General features: G+C 41.1%; 1 protein-coding gene across 8 annotated transcripts in view; it reads left to right on the top strand.

Moving 5' to 3' along the window:
- LOC138108053 (collagen alpha-2(I) chain-like) overlaps positions 1-15,551 on the top strand; it is a 70,893-nt gene that overhangs the window by 45,724 nt on the left and 9,618 nt on the right. For 6 of the 8 annotated variants that reach the window (XM_069010145.1, XM_069010144.1, XM_069010143.1 and 3 more), the window contains one exon: positions 7,466-8,290. In XM_069010145.1, coding sequence (XP_068866246.1) covers positions 7,466-7,531 — 66 coding nt within the window. In that variant the 3' untranslated portion in view covers positions 7,532-8,290. Of the gene's footprint in view, positions 1-7,465; positions 8,291-13,018; positions 13,118-14,016; positions 14,191-14,995; positions 15,076-15,551 lie in introns of those variants that run through there. The other 2 variants (XR_011149848.1, XM_069010140.1) reach the window with 1 other exon arrangement.

Below are 15,551 nucleotides of genomic sequence, written 5' to 3'. Positions count from 1 at the left end.
TGCCATGCCAGCTCTGAGCAAGTTGCAACTTCAGGCATGGAGAAAACCACACTCCATTTTCCACTGTTGCAGACAATAAGGTGCATTCTGGTTCCCACTGGTCTTTCTTGAAGAGATGTTCAGCTATCTCAGAACTTCATAAGCTGCTGAGTAGCACAACCAGCTGCTGAAGCAGTCACAGAAGCATCATGCACCTGGATCCTGCTCATTTATGGTTGGCACTGCTTGACTTCAGATTTGTGATCGCACCCAGTCCTGCTTTGAGTTCCTAGGATTTGCTGCATCAGAAATGATTGTTCATGGAAATAAAAGTATTAGGAAAAAAATACGTGAGCAAGTCAGGAGCCTGAAATTAATCTACCACTGCTAACCAGAAGGGCCACATCTATCATATAGGGTTTGCTGGTTTTGTCTGGAGTAGAGTTAACTTTCTTCACAGTGGCTGGTATGGGGCTGTGTTTTGGATTTGTGTTGAACACAGGGTTGAGAATATCATGATGTTTTTGTCATTGCTGAGCAGGGCTTGCACAGAGCCAAGGCCTTTCCTGCTTTTCATATGGCCACACTGGTGGGGAAGTTGGGGGTGAGTGGGAGGCTGGAAGGAGACACAGCCAGGACAGGTGACCCCAACTGACCAAAAGGACATTCCAGACCACATGATATCATGCTCAGTATATAAAGTAGGGGAAAAAGGACATGGGGAGGATGTTTGGAGTGATAGCATTTGTCTTTCCCAAGTAGCCATTGCATGTGATAGGGCCCTGCTGTCCTGGAGATGGCTGAACACCTGCCTGCCCATGGGAAGTGAATTAATTCTTTGTTTTGCTTCACTTGTTTGTGTGGCCTTTCCTTTCCCTATTAAACTGTCTTTGTCTCAACCCATGAGTTTTCTATCTTTAACCCTTCTGATTCTCTCCCTGATCCCACTGGTAGGGGAGTGAGTGGGCGGCTGTGTGGGGTTTGGCTGCTGGCTGGGGTTAAGCCATGGCACAGATCTAGATGGATGAGCAGCTGCAGAACTGAACTTGGACCTTTGAGATTTAGGCAATACCCAGTAGCTTTGTGTAGAAAAACCCTTGCTAAACTTTTGCTATGTAAGATCACAGTAGAGATGACAGTGCAGCTGCCACTTTTCTGACTCACTAACTCCTCTTAAACCTCACATCCCCTTGCAATATGTTCCTCACTTGCTGCTTCTTTCAGTCCTTATTTGCTCACTCTTTGTTAGCACCAAAATACTGTCCGGCTTTAAAACATTGATGTAAAAGGTTAAAATACAGATGCCTAAAGTTTGGGGTGATAGGGAATCTAGGACCTAGAGGTCACAGAAGTGCTAGCATCCCACACCTAATTAGGGGCTCAGGGACAGATTTAAAGCCCACAAGCAGCTGTTCAGGCTCTCTCTCCTAGAGGGGGATAGGGACTCCGGTTGAAGTTGGGCACTAAATATTTTGTGAAATTCAGGCCATGCCTTGGTATTTGGACGATCTGAAAATTCAAGTCCCATTGATTCTGAGTGGTGTTGCTTGTGTGCTCTGGAAAATGGTTCCTGTAGACTATTAGTTTCAGGCACCCATTTCTGAAAATCTTGAGCTGGAATTGCTAAAAGTTGTTCTTTGGGCCCAGTTCACAGCTCGAGGACTGTTTAAAATACAGCAGGCTTTTAAGTGACTTTTATAAGATAAGACTTTTAGATATAGTTTATTAAATTGTTCAGTTATTTCAAGAACAATAACAAATCATTGTGGTTTTTCCTGTTTTGTTCTTTTTGTCCCCCAGCAGTTGGTCCCCTCTGCCTTCATTGCCCAAATGTAAATGGGTGCAGAAATTTCCAGATGAAAGTTTATGACATAAATGAATCCCTAATGATTGATTTCTGTTTTCCTCTGTGAAGTCCACACAATGGGAGGTGGCTGCTTATCACTGAGCAAGATCATTGAAAGATTTGATGGGGGGTTAAATGAAAAGTAAGAGTTTTCGTACTGGTGTGATGTAAATCCTGTGTCCAATTAAAGCCTCAAAGCATTTTTTAAAAGCTGTATAAAAGGTGAATCATTTCTGTAAACAGCCCTTAAAGTGAAAACCCAACACCTTTGCTGTGGGAGAAGTAATACAATCTCAAATACCTCTGCAAACAAAGAGTCCCTTGCCTTCTGCGAGCTGCTCTCTTTTTTTCAGCAGCTCAGCATGGGGTGCCAGAAAAATCATTAACGGGCCCATCTTGCACTTCTGGCTTTTCCACACCTGCGTATCACGATCTCTGCTGTAACTTTATGGACCGTGAGGAGGCAGGTTTGACGCCATGAAAGACAGGCTCAGCCAACAGCTGCAGGATGGGCAGAAAGCCAGACAGTAAAATGTAAAGAGGAGGAAGGAGAGGGATCACCTTTGAAGTTTACCAAAAAAAAGGCATGACTTTGACCACTTCCTTTTTTAATTAGCTGTCTCAGGTACATTGAGCCACCAGTCTGAATGGATACTGGCAGGGGGTTGCTGGAAATGTTGATGGTAATACTGTAAGGGTTTCATCACAATGTGACTATTATTTTTTTAACCATTTTTCTTCCTTTTTTTGGTTGTTTTTTGGGGTTGGTTTGTTCTTTTTTTTGTTTTGTTTTGTTTTGCTCTGTTTTGTTAAGTTAAACATCCTAGCAAAATGTCAGGGAAAAGAGCTTAGTCCATTTGGGAATGCCTGAACTACAGCTAAAATCTGTATCTTTTGCAAGTGTGAAAAACAACATTAAAGCTATGTTGAAGGGTACTTGGATCCCATACTAGCCAGGAAATTGATCATTACCATTCCCATAGCAACCAGGACACACCTCCAGGACACACAGGTTGAATTTTTTTAATATATGTATATAATGTTAACTTTTGGTCAATATCCATGCTAGCACCAGGAGGTTGCTTTTGATTTGTACTACTGCAGCTGAAAGCTGAGTTGGAGGGATCCTGTGGAGGAATTGCAGTTGCTGCAGGAACCAAATTTCCTGTGCCTCCAAGAGGCCAAAAGTTCACTTTGAGCTAGTATGTCCCTACTCCTGGCTATGCATGTTAAAGTGTGTTCAGGGAGAAATGCAAGCTGCTGTTGTCATCCATGTAGGAACATGTATATGCATTTAATTTACAAGACTGTAAGTTAAGAGTGAGTATTTTGATATTTATAATCTATGTTAGGGTCAAATCCAAAGATAAAACTCTAATAACTCAGAACTGAATTAGTTATCTACCAGGTAGAGAATTTCTGTGAGGTGATGAAAGGATGATACAGTCAAATCCTGAACAAGTTCAGCGAGTATTGCTCAAGCCTCAGAAAATTAATTTGGGAATTTACTGGGGATACAAAAAATCATTCAGACTGAGTAGGGTGGGAAAAAATCAACAGAATTATCTACTGTCCTGATGTAAAAATGCAGAGTGATCTCCCAGTAAAGTCCAAAGATGTAATATCAGTGACATAAAACTTCATTGTGCTTTATATTACTATAAATCCACCAAATTCATGTGGAAATTTAGCTTTATACAGGAGTTGAATGTGGTCCTGTGTGCCAGTGTGTTTTAAAAGCTTCAAAAAAGGGAAAAAGGGGACACCAAACTGTGAACTGTGTTACACACAGGTGATTTGTATAATGTAAAAAAAAAATTTGGAGCATGGAGTAATTATTCACATGTGATTTTTTTTATACAATATTTTTAAGCAAAAAATTTAAAAGAATGCTTAGATTCATGTTGATAAACTGTAGTTGAAATACGTAATTTGATATATCATAGGTAAAGAAAAACATGTACATAAATTAGTTTAAGATATCATTTAATTTATTTTTAAATAATCTGTTTTTAGTAATCTAGTATATACTCTAGTATAATAAATCTGTCTGTCATTCCTTGATGGACTTTTTTCTGTCTTTGGGCATAGGAATTATCAGAAAAGCATACTAGGGATCATGTGGATAGACAGTTCTCTTCAGCTGAAATCATTCCCAGTTTAGAAGTGTTGATTTAATTTTTTAAGATCAGGTACTGTAGACAGACTTTATGGTATAATCTCATTACACTAATGGCCTTTAAAACATCTGTCTAGTGCTTATGGCTTGTTGCACTCTTTACTTAGTTAAGCGTATGACAAAAAATTTTTCCCAGTATCATATTACAATAAAATATGAACAGATAACAACTTTGTGTAGAGGATGGTAAAATACAGGTGAACCAATAGTATAGCTCATAAATTTTTTGGTTTATTTTTATGAGACTCTTGTCAAAACCTATACATTTTTTTAAGGAATTGGATCTTGGAAAATTCTGTTAACTTCAAAAGTTTTAGGCTTGTTACGTTATTGGAACTGTAGAACTGGAAGATTCTTTTCTTTTAAAGAAAAGATAATCTAAACCACTCGTCTTCCCATTGCAGCATCAAATAATACCCACTCATTGTTAATAGATATTTATATAACTTTTTCTCAGGGACCTGCTCTCCCTGTCAAACTTGGTCCAGAGTCCCCTTTTCCTTACCTTTAAAATGTGTATTTCTCAACCTGGAACCTTAACCTTCTTCCTGCAACTAAAGCCATTCCTCTTTTTTTAAATTATTTTTTAATTAATTTTTCCCAGTAACTAAATAAATAGGAAAAAAATGTATCAGTTCCTTTACACAGGTTTGCAGATTGTAATTTCTTCAGGTTTTTTTTTTTTTTAAGCTATCACCATTTTAACTACTAGCATTTTCTAAACTTCTGTTGCCCTTCATTGTTCTCTTCAGCTGTTCTGTGTCCCTCTTGAAGCAGCTCACACACATCTGGATGTGGTGCTGCCTCAAAGATGTAACAAAGCATAATGACTGAATTATTATTTTTTGTGATTTCCAGCTTGGGCATATGCTTCTAGTTCCTCTTGCAGTGTTTGGGTTTGCTAAGCTTGCAATCCTCTGTAGTTACTCAGCTTTCACCTCACGCTCTGAGCAGCTGCTTGGCAGCCTGGCTTCATGTAGTGCATTATTCTTGTCTGTGTGCACTGTCTTGCATTTGTCTGTGCTGGATAGCCTGCTGCTGCTGCTGCTTCAGACCATGCTTTCAATTTGTTCAGATCACTTTGTATTCTAAACTCAGCTTCCTGGTAGTCTCTTCCCACCTGGTGTCATCCACAGGTTTAATAAAATTATCCACTGCTCTGTCACTGCATGATGTATTATGGACTCTAAGATTAATACAGGAGGAATATAAATAGAGTTTGTCAAAAGGATTAAAGCTGTGTCTAGCAGTTCTAATAGTGGTCCTCAGAATACTAAATCAGGAGCCTCACTGATTAAGTCTATGGATGTACAAGGACTTGTGGCCTTGTTGAAAGGGGTTGTTGAAAGAAAAGGGGTTGGAAGTAATAGGAGAAAAAGAAACAAGGTCCATCTTCCAGACAGATATACAGCCTGACTTCCTGATAATGTATTAGCACCTCTAGTGACAGAACTAAATATTGAATTGGAGGTAGCAGAAATAATTACTCTGTTGAGGCTAGGCTCAGTTTTCCCGTATGTCTTCGTTCCAGGTGATTTATGAATGCCAGTAGGGTAAAAATCTAACACATAGCTCTCCTTTTCACACTGAGTTTTGATGATGGCTATGTTGTCCTCACTAGCTGACTGCCTTTTTTTGTACTGACATAAAGGAGAACCTCTGTAAACCACCCCCAGGTGAGCCATGACTGAAATTGTGCTGCTCTCAGGAAAATAGACCTGAGTTCTGTCATGTCTGCATCAGAGAGAGAACTTTTCATAAAGGGCCCCAGAAATACCTTTATTATTCTTTTGGTACCTTGCAGCCCTAGCAACATGGGGATCAGAAAATCCTGTGAGTTAAGGGGAGTAGGTTGGTTTGGGAACTGTCCAGGAGTTCCAGTGAATCCTGGAGATAGGGGGAAAAAATTAAAAGGCATTTTCATTCACATCAGCATGGAATGAGGGCTGTAGCAGACTGTAAGCTCCCGTGCTGTTTCACAGTGTGATGCTTTGAATGAGCCTTCACATGGGTTTTTCTTTTTTTAAAAATTTAAACTGTTATCAAATTTTTTTTCCCAAAGTAGGAATGGTGAGGTCGCATTGGAAGAAGTCAGAATATTGCACACTGAAACAACTGGCAGCCTCCAATTCCTGTTTATCCTGTTAGGCTCACATTTTGGTATTTCTGTTTTATGCTAAACCTGGATGTTGGATTATGTCTCACAGCTGCAGCTTTCTGGTCCCTCAGAATTGCAGAGAAGGCCTTAAGAGCCTTGGGAGGAGATGAGTTGTCCCAGTAAATCTTCACAGCATCTCTCTGTTATCCATGCTTTCTCCTCACTCCCTCACCTCCCAGCCCAACAAAAAACCCAAGAGTTTTTGAACTCTTGTAATTAGATCTGTCTGGGAGAACAACCAAAGTGTCAAGGTTTCAAAGAGAAATTCAGAAAAGTCAAGAGCAAGTAGAGACTTGAAAAGGGAAGTCGAAAAAAAAAAAAGCTGGTCTTTATCATGGTAATAGTAATGAAGCCGAGCTGCAAAAGCCCAGACGAGGGCTGGGTTACTGTACTGTGAAGTGCCAGGGCAGCATCCCGAGCGAGCGGCTTAGGGAACCACGCAGCTGCTGCGGGGGCCAAGCCTTGGGACTGCTGTCACTGGGGCACGTCTGGTTCGCACTCGGAGGAGCGATGGAGCAGGAAACTCTCCAGAAGCGAACTCCGTGCTGTTTGCGGGCGGGCAGCGTTTGGGTGGGCGAAACAAGCCTTCTCCCGCTGGAGAGCCTCGCCGCAGGGGGCTGAGCGTCCTCCCAGCCGGGATGGCCTCTGGGTTCGCTGGGCCCGCAGCCGCCCCGAGGAGGTAACACCAAGGCTTCCCTGGCTGCGGCCCTCTCTCCACGTCTGCAACGCGGGTTTGTGCTCGGAGCCATGCTGGACATGGGAAAATGGACCGTGGAAAATGATTTCTCAGCGCAGGAGCCCCCATTTCTGCGAAGCCGCCGCACAAGCTCCCCGCCTCTGTGCATGCATTTCGCCCCCGGGGTATCCACTCCTTCGCCGCTGCAATCAGGCTTCTAATCAATTAGGCAAATTAACTGCAGGAGTGAGCTACTTCCTACTCCCGGCAACAAAACCGGGTTATGTTAACTCCGTATTTCCCAGGAGCCCTGGTCTTCTCCACCTTAGCTTCCCCCCCCCACCCCCAGATGCGTAAAGGACTAAATTACGAAAAAGCAGAGGAGTTTCTAGTAACTTTGGGCATGCTCTGTTACTGCAACCAAAATAATTTTGCCAAGTGTGGGAGGATTTTGGTGATCCTTAAAAAAAAAAAAAAAATATTACTTTGATTCAAAAGGACAAATATTCTAGTTAAGCAGGTATGGGAGCATTTGCTCTTTAAATCCCAGTCAAGCAAAGACACGGTGCATGTGAGCAGATTCACATATACCCAGAGAACTAGTGCTGTATGTGTTTAAATCTGTAGGTGCTACAAGTGGATATGACGTGCCAATACAGCTTCGAAAGTCCTGAGGACGGACGTTCCAGATGAAAGTTAAGCTGGACTTTCCCTTTCTGTTATTCTTCGTAGCAAGGAGTTCTTTCTGCCAGGGTCTGCAAGGAGCCCTGCACAGGCAAGTCACTGAAGTCCCAAAGACGCCACATAGGAACAGGCATATTGGGGGGTCAGTGCCAAAGAATGTCACATCTGTTCTTAAACATTATTTTACATATACCAGATTGTTTTGCAGATTGTTTCCAAAGATGTCATCAGGCTATGCTGTTCTGATTTAATTTGCTGATTCAGGAGTTTAATTCACTGTAACTTGTAACTAGTGTTCCATATGGGACAGAAGAATCATCCCCCACAGTGCTGTATCAGTTTCTTTCCTTGTGCAGCCAAGCAGCCCACCGAGCATATGGCCCTGCTCCTGTTTCTGTACAGTCCTACCCATTGCTTTAGTCTCACTCTAGTGGAACACAGAATGCTGAAAGTGTTTTATAATGAGTCACCCACACCAGTATTTCATAAATTGAAAGGGGACCCTGCATTAAGAATGATTCCTGAAATCTTCTGAAGCTCAGCTCCAGAGCCTTAGTTTACAGCTGGCCCTGAAGTCACTCAGGAATTTTAGAGAACAAATAATTCTCATTAGAAATAAAATAACTTCTTTGCTTTTTTGCTAGACTTGCTTCCTTCGAGAGGCAGGCAAATAATTCAAGCTGCTGAATTCATGCAGAAAACCAAAATAAAGACCTCGATGAATTTGCCATCATACACATATAAAAATTAAAGATTGTTGAAATTAAAAACTTGCTACTCAAAATCATTAATGACAATTTATTTACTCATTTTAAATTACATGTAAATATACATTTAATATATGAGGGATACAGTTACATATTAAAATTATGAAAAGCAGACAGTATTAGTGAAAAGTCATGTTTTCTTGCTGGACCAGTCAGCAGAATAGGGGAAGTTAAAAATTACCTATTTTCAAATATATAATATAAAATTTTATTTTATGAAGAACCTTATATCTCTCTACAGCTATTCCAATATAGTAAAAAACCCCTGTAATTAAGCCAAAGATTTTTTTATATTCAATCTTTTTTTTGTCAGAGCATTTCTGAGTCCCGTGCAATACTTCATCAAATGAATTGAGTGAATAGGAATTTCAGGAGGTCATCAAATGTCCAGTGCTACATAGTATTATGCAGACAGTGTTCATCTCCTTATTGATTTAAACAGGGAAATTCCTTTGAGTAAGCTCAGTTCATAATAGACACAGAGTCTAATTTATTTTTTTTTACTTACAATACAAAACCTGTAAAAGGAGTAAGAAATATTTTCAACATGAAAGGCACCTTTTTATTTGCTTTCTTACTATGGCATTGTCAACTTATTTGACAACTTATGATTATGGAGGTCAACTACTGTCATTATGTATGAAAATCTTTAATGTTGTATTAAGATATATTCAGGTCTGAGTTTTATTTAAAAGGGCAAGTAGCTCCACTATTTAACAGATTTATGTAAAATTTAAAAAGACATTATTATACTAGCTTTTGATTTACAAATATTTCTTTTTGTTTCTCCATTTACAAAAATGATGGCAGGGTGCTATTCACAATTATTGGCTACCAAAATAGTGGGGAAAAAAAGTCCCAAATATTAAAAATCATTAAAATAACTGATGCTAGTGCTCCCATGTTAACCATGTGCTCAAAAAACTAAAGTGACTAAAAAGCTGATTCAACTTCAGATTTATTTCCCTGTGTATAACATCAAATTTTGGCAATGCAAGGTTATAAATTTGTTTCATGCTCAGTGTTACATGAATAAATATATTTCTGTTGGACCAAAAGGCCCTAGGGACAGAGAACCAGATCAACACAAAGAAAATCCCAGCTGCACTAAGACCAGATCACTGTTTTCCCATTTCAAAGTCCTTTTCCAACTTCCAGAGCATTAAAATAGAAATGTAATGAATCTTGTTCTAGGAACGTGAACTGGAGGATCAGAGTGGTGACTTGTATGTGTTGTTGTTAAAGAAAGTCTGTTGGGGTCCCTCCCCCGCGCCATGTAGCCCTGAGGGAGGCACGGGGTTTCCCTGCCCCTGCTCAGCCTCGTTCCCCATTGGTTGGTTTGTGTTCCCCTGCGCCGGCAAAGCAGCTCGGGTCCTGTGACTGTGGCAGAGTCTCTCGGCAGAGCCCCGGCCATGCGGCTGGGGAAATAAACATCTCTGAAACATCTAGCAAGAATCCATCCGTATATATTTCTTTTCCACGGGACTCCTGGTTGGATATAGGCGTGTTGCAGTATCCCCACTGTAACATAATGGTGGAGATTTGAGGGCAGAACGATCCCCGATCCCTAAGCGACTTTGTGTGAGTAAACCCTGGAAACTTTGGATTCTTCTCCTTGGTTTTGTTTCGCTATTCCATATCTGGACTATGGAAGAATCGTGGGAAATGGGGCTCTCTGAGCCACAGAAAAAAATGTATCTAGAAGTAAAAGGGATCCTTGAACAACAGAACAAAAAAGTATTGGAACCGGGAGATCTTGAACACTTTTTTATCTGGCTTTTCAAAGGGTTCCCCTGTATTTCTCGAGACTTACTTTTTGATATCGGACCTCCTGGATATTCTCAGGAGTGTTTCTGGAACGAGATCTGTGATAAGCTAAGGGATGGACGAGCGATGGAAGCTGTCCGGGGATCCTTGGTAATCAGCGAAGCTCTTCAGGAGCATCTGTATGGTCCCATTACCCCTAAAGCAGAAGATCATACTTCTCCCGTGGCCGAGACCGTGTGGCGGCCACCCCAGGAGTGTATGACTGTAGCCGTGCCAGCGGAGGTGCCTGCGCTGGATGCGCCCGGCCCCCTCGGGAGCGCGCGCCTTATCGCGGACCCCATCCCTGTCTCGGAGTCCCCGGCCACCCGGCCGCGAGTGAGGGAGCGAAGCCGCAGGCGCCATGGGTGCCGTGGGCCACGAGCAGCCAGGAAGCGGAGGTCAGCGTGGAAGCCCGCTCTGAGCATACGGCTCGGAGAGCCCTATGCAGGGAGAAGCGGCGGTTTCCACAGCGACACGAGAAGCTGTGCAGTGCAGCGCCGAGCCGAAACGGGGCCGCTCTCAAAGCAGCGTGGAGTTTGCGGAGCGGAGCCGTGCAGAGCCCAGACAGGCGCTGGAGCGGGGCCGTGCAGAGAGCGCAGAGCGGCCGCGGCGCGGGGGCCTGACCGAGACGTCGGAGTCGGCGAGGCGGCGGCCACGCGGGACCAGCAGCCACGACAGACACGCAAGCACGTGATAGGAGACGTTCTAGCAACGAAAGTCACAGGAACTGTGAAATGGTACAATGTGAAAAACAACTATGGATTTATAACACGAGATGATACAGGGGAAGATTTATTCATCCATAGAACTGCCATTAAAAGGAATAACCCTAAAAATTACCTGCAAAGTGTAGGAGATGGGGAAGTTGTTCAATTTGATATAGTGCAAGGAAAGAAGGGTTTACAAGCAGCGAATGTTACTGGGCCTGGAGGTATTCCCGTCAAAGGCAGCCGTTATGCACAAAATTATAAACAATATCCATTCCAGCAATTTCCCTACCCACAGCCTAATTTCCCCTTTTATCCTATACCCAATATGAACCCTTTCCTAAGTTTACCCTATCCCCAGTTTATTCCTAATCCGTTTTTCACCCCATGGCTTCCTTATACAGTTCCATTTCCCTACAATTCCTCTCCGATGCCGATGGGGGGATGAAAAGGGGGAGGGAAGGAACCCTCTCCTGCCTCAGTTTCCCCACAGGCATGTCCAGAGAGTTCTGTCTCCTTTCTGTCAGCCCTAAGATGTTCCACAGAATCTGTTTGGACATTTAAAGACTCAGGAGGGTGGCTTGTTTTGTTTTGAAACTGTTCTTGTTATGTTTATCCAGTTGTCTTCATTCTCCTTTTATTAAAATAAAACGGGTGAGATGTTGGGGTCTCCTCCCCCCGCCCCGGGAGCCCTGAGGGAGGCACGGGGTTTCCCTGCCCCTGCTCAGCCTCGTTCCCCATTGGTTGGTTTGTGTTCCCCTGCGCGGGCAAAGCAGCTCGGGTCCTGTGACTGTAACAGTCTCTCGGCAGAGCCCCGGCCATGCGGCTGGGGAAATAAACATCTCTGAAACATCTAGCAAGAATCCGTCCGTATATATTTCTTTTCCACGGGACTCCTGGTTGGATATAGGCGTGTTGCAGTATCCCCACTGTAACAAAAGTCCTCTCCTTGTAGAACCCCAATCTTGTTCAGGAAGCCGAGGGACCTCCTTGAAAACTTCTTGCTTAAGCTACACTGAAGCACTTAGGAATACCACTGGCTCCTTAAGAGAGAGCAGCCTCAGTGGGTCTCTCGTGTTTTAATGATCTCAAGGACAAAGTCACAGTGAGGCTTCATTTTAGATAGAAAGCTAAACTATTTAAAATTTACCCTGACCCATGTGTTCATTCCTGTGAAACAAAACCTGTTTCCATACTTGAGCTCTGAAAAAGCATTTGCTTTTATGATAAAAGACTCTCAGTCCTCCAGAAAAACAGGAGATCGTTTGTAGTGCTGGGAGAGAACCAGAAGAGCCCCAGTATGCAGAGGTGCACATTTTCAGTGTAGCTCCACAGTTAGATACCAGGCCTGCTGTGTTGCTTAAGGGACAGTGATTCAGCAGCAATGACAATATCTGCCATATATTCATGGATTGATGAACTTTAGTTCTTTCCTCCAACCATGATACTCTATTTGCTGCTACTTGGAGCAGGAGGCTGAGCAAAACAATGAGTTTGCAGCTGCTAAATGTGTTACAGCATCCATGATCTAGTTAGTAAACAAATGATCACAGCTTTCTTTTCTGCTTTGTTTTTTCTTTTTTTTTTTTTTTTTTTTTTTTTTTTTTTAATGAAGACCTTGCCAGGCAAAAAAATGACTAAAGCACTTTTCTAAGGAGTATTGGTACTGGGGTGGGAGAAGTGGGTGTCTTAAGTAAAATTAACTTTTCAGTGAAAGCTTTTAGAGGACAGATGAGCATGAGAGGCAGCGAGTTTACACATGGAAACCTTTGAAGCCACCTTGTAGTTTGGTATGGTTGGCATAAAGCTGAGTTCAGGACTGAGGCAGCAGAAATCTGGTAATCCCACGTGCCAGTTTGTGGGCAGACAAGGACTGTAGGCTGAACGTCCCCTGGCACTTGTTCTCATGAGAGCTAACTCTAACCAAAACTTTTATTTTAAAAATTATTTGAAAAAGTGCACTTCTGGTAGATCAGTGGGAAATCTGCCCAGAAGACTGGAGGGGCAGGAGTTCACATCTGTTTTCAACCTCTCCCTGTTCTGCATTACTTTTATTGAAATAAAATGAGTTCAAAGAAATTGGCACCAAGCATAAAGTAATACATTTAAAATAGTTTTTGTATCTACATTTAATGTTTTTATTACCTTGCAGGTTAGAAATGCTGTACTCTCAAGTATGAACCATTAAAAAAGTTTATTTTTTCTCGATCTTCTAGGCTTTGAAAATGGGCTTTAATATCTCATGATATTTAATATCTACAGATAAGCCTTTCAAGAAAATGATATCAGGACCTTTACAGAATACAAGTTTGCAGGTATGAGTTCAGAACTGTTGTAAAACTTTTAAGCTTTTGTTATTATAGTACACCATAAAAAGAAATGCTGAATATTTGCTACTAAAAAGATAAATAAAAGTCAAAGGGAAGATCTGAGAGTAAAGGCCCATTTTGTTTAAATTAATTTCTGATTTTTTTGATATATCAATGACAGATATTTGACTAAAGAACAATCATTTCAAGAAATGAGATAGATTAAGGAATAAATAAATACTCCCCTTATTTAGCTAATACTTTGCTGAATATCAAAACCAAAAAATCCCATTAATGGCTTATGATAGTCTCAGACTGTGGGACATTCTTACTGAATTCAGGGATGTATGGCTCTTCTGAAGAAACAAAACCTTTAAATACTATTCTTTCACTTTCTTCTTTTGCACTATTCCTCCAATTGCTTCTTCATACTGTGTATTTAGCAAGCAGTGTGCATGGAGGTATCAGTTGTGTTACTCTGGTACAGGAAACACACATAAAATAGGAGTTAATTTTTACAGCATTTTTTTAATCTATTTTTAAGCACCTACTTTAAGCGTCTCACCTTCTCCCTATCTCAGCCATCCTCTGTCACTTATGATGAATCAAGGCTGGTGAACTCAGAACTGAGTTAGCCATGAACCTCACTCACCAGGTCAACTGGCAGAAATGAACTTCCTTATTCATTCCAAAATTTAGTCTAAAGCTACAGTCTAGGCTCAAAGGTGGTGAACAGTTCCAGTAACTAACAGAAGTTTCAAGCCAAAGCTTGAAAGATGCATTCAGTTCTGACCACGTTATTGATTGTCACCATATTTGATTCCCTTTAGCTGCATTTACTATGCTGTGAGGGTGCAGAATTGTTTTTTGTCGCTCAGTTTTGTTTTTCTCTTATCCTGAGGCAGATTATTTATTTCCAAGAGAACATAAATCAGCAAGTGTCACTGAGAAAGTGAGGAGGAAAACACATTTCCAGTTTTGGCCAGAAAGAAGCATCAGGGACAGCACTGCAAAAGATCTTCCAAAGCATACAAAGTTTTCTATGAACTGAGAAATGAAGATAATGGGGTCACAGAAATGTGAGTATATTTCTCCACATAATGATTCAAATCAGCATACATCCTAGATCACAGCCTTTTTTGCAGGAAGCTCTATCTAAAGTTTATTTCTACAAGAGTATTAGTAGTTCCTGTGAGTAAAATGCCTATATTCTTTCATTCCCTGACTGAAAACAGAAACATGATTTATTATAAACAGTAAGGTCTCCAATGCCCTTTTCTTTTTGTAACTGTTTCAGAACAATGCAGCACTGAAAGTAATCACACATTCAAATACAAGTAGGTGTGAGCTTTCAAATATACTGAAAGTGAATATTCAGAACATCACATCCTGGTGTTTGCTTCTGATGTTAAAAACCTGCTGTGCAAACCAGGATGCATGTTTTCAAAAGTCTATAACTTTGCCGTTTTGAAGCCTGATTTCTTCAAACAGAGCAAGGCACATATTTACCTTCCAAGGATTTCTGCCATTTGTGCCAACTTTGGTACCCTTGAAAGAAACTGAGTTTGACTTTCCTTGAATGCAAAAGTATATGCAAATAAAATTTTCACAGCTCATTTTTAGATAAATTTTTTAGGTGTTCTAAGAAACATTTTGCTAATAATTTCTCTTCGGTTGAGGTCGGGAAGGTTTGATGTTGTCCTACCAGAGAAGACATGGTCTAAAAAACAGACAAGACAGAAATTAATTTATTACAATATAAAAAGTATATCTAATATAATTGTACTGCAAACATAGCACTATGCTGTAAATGTTTGAATTAGGTCTATGAAATTAATTTTTTGTAATAAGCCTTTTCAGAGGTGTATTTGACATACCTTGCAGAAATCCAGTGCCAGTGCTTTAGCCCCACAAGAAATAAACCTCTGACTCTTCAGGACACGGCTCTGAAGCATCCAGTGCTGGTATGTTGCTCCTCATAGATTCCACGCAATTGTGTTTGGTTCCATAAGTCTCTTGAATGAAGTTTGGAAGCTTTGTCTAATTTAAAGGAAGATCTGGGTTTGACTTTGTACTCAAGTCTGAATGCAGCAACACACAAAGACTTCAACTCCAGTGCTGTATATAGGCATGCACATACTGTTATTAATACTTCTGCCCTAAAATGTAGTACTAGGAACTTTAAAAGTACAAGTTTTGGGGGTCTGATTAGGAGTAGATCTGATGAAAAATGAGAACTCATGAATTTTGAAACATTCTCCTTCCTGAACAACAACAAAAAAAGAAAGTAAAATATTTTGTTCTCAACCGCAAAAGAAATCTCAAGATTCAGTCTGGCAACAGGAAAACTGAATTTTGACTTGAAAACTCAAAAAGTCCCTCATTAAATCACTGATGTTCTTGGCTCCAATGGTGTTATTTTCATTTGTTGTAATGACAC

The sequence above is a fragment of the Aphelocoma coerulescens genome, chromosome 3 (assembly GCF_041296385.1).
Source record: "Aphelocoma coerulescens isolate FSJ_1873_10779 chromosome 3, UR_Acoe_1.0, whole genome shotgun sequence".
Lineage (NCBI taxonomy): Eukaryota > Metazoa > Chordata > Aves > Passeriformes > Corvidae > Aphelocoma > Aphelocoma coerulescens.
Note: the sequence above shows the minus strand (reverse complement) of the source record. Positions and strands in the feature narration are given on the sequence as shown.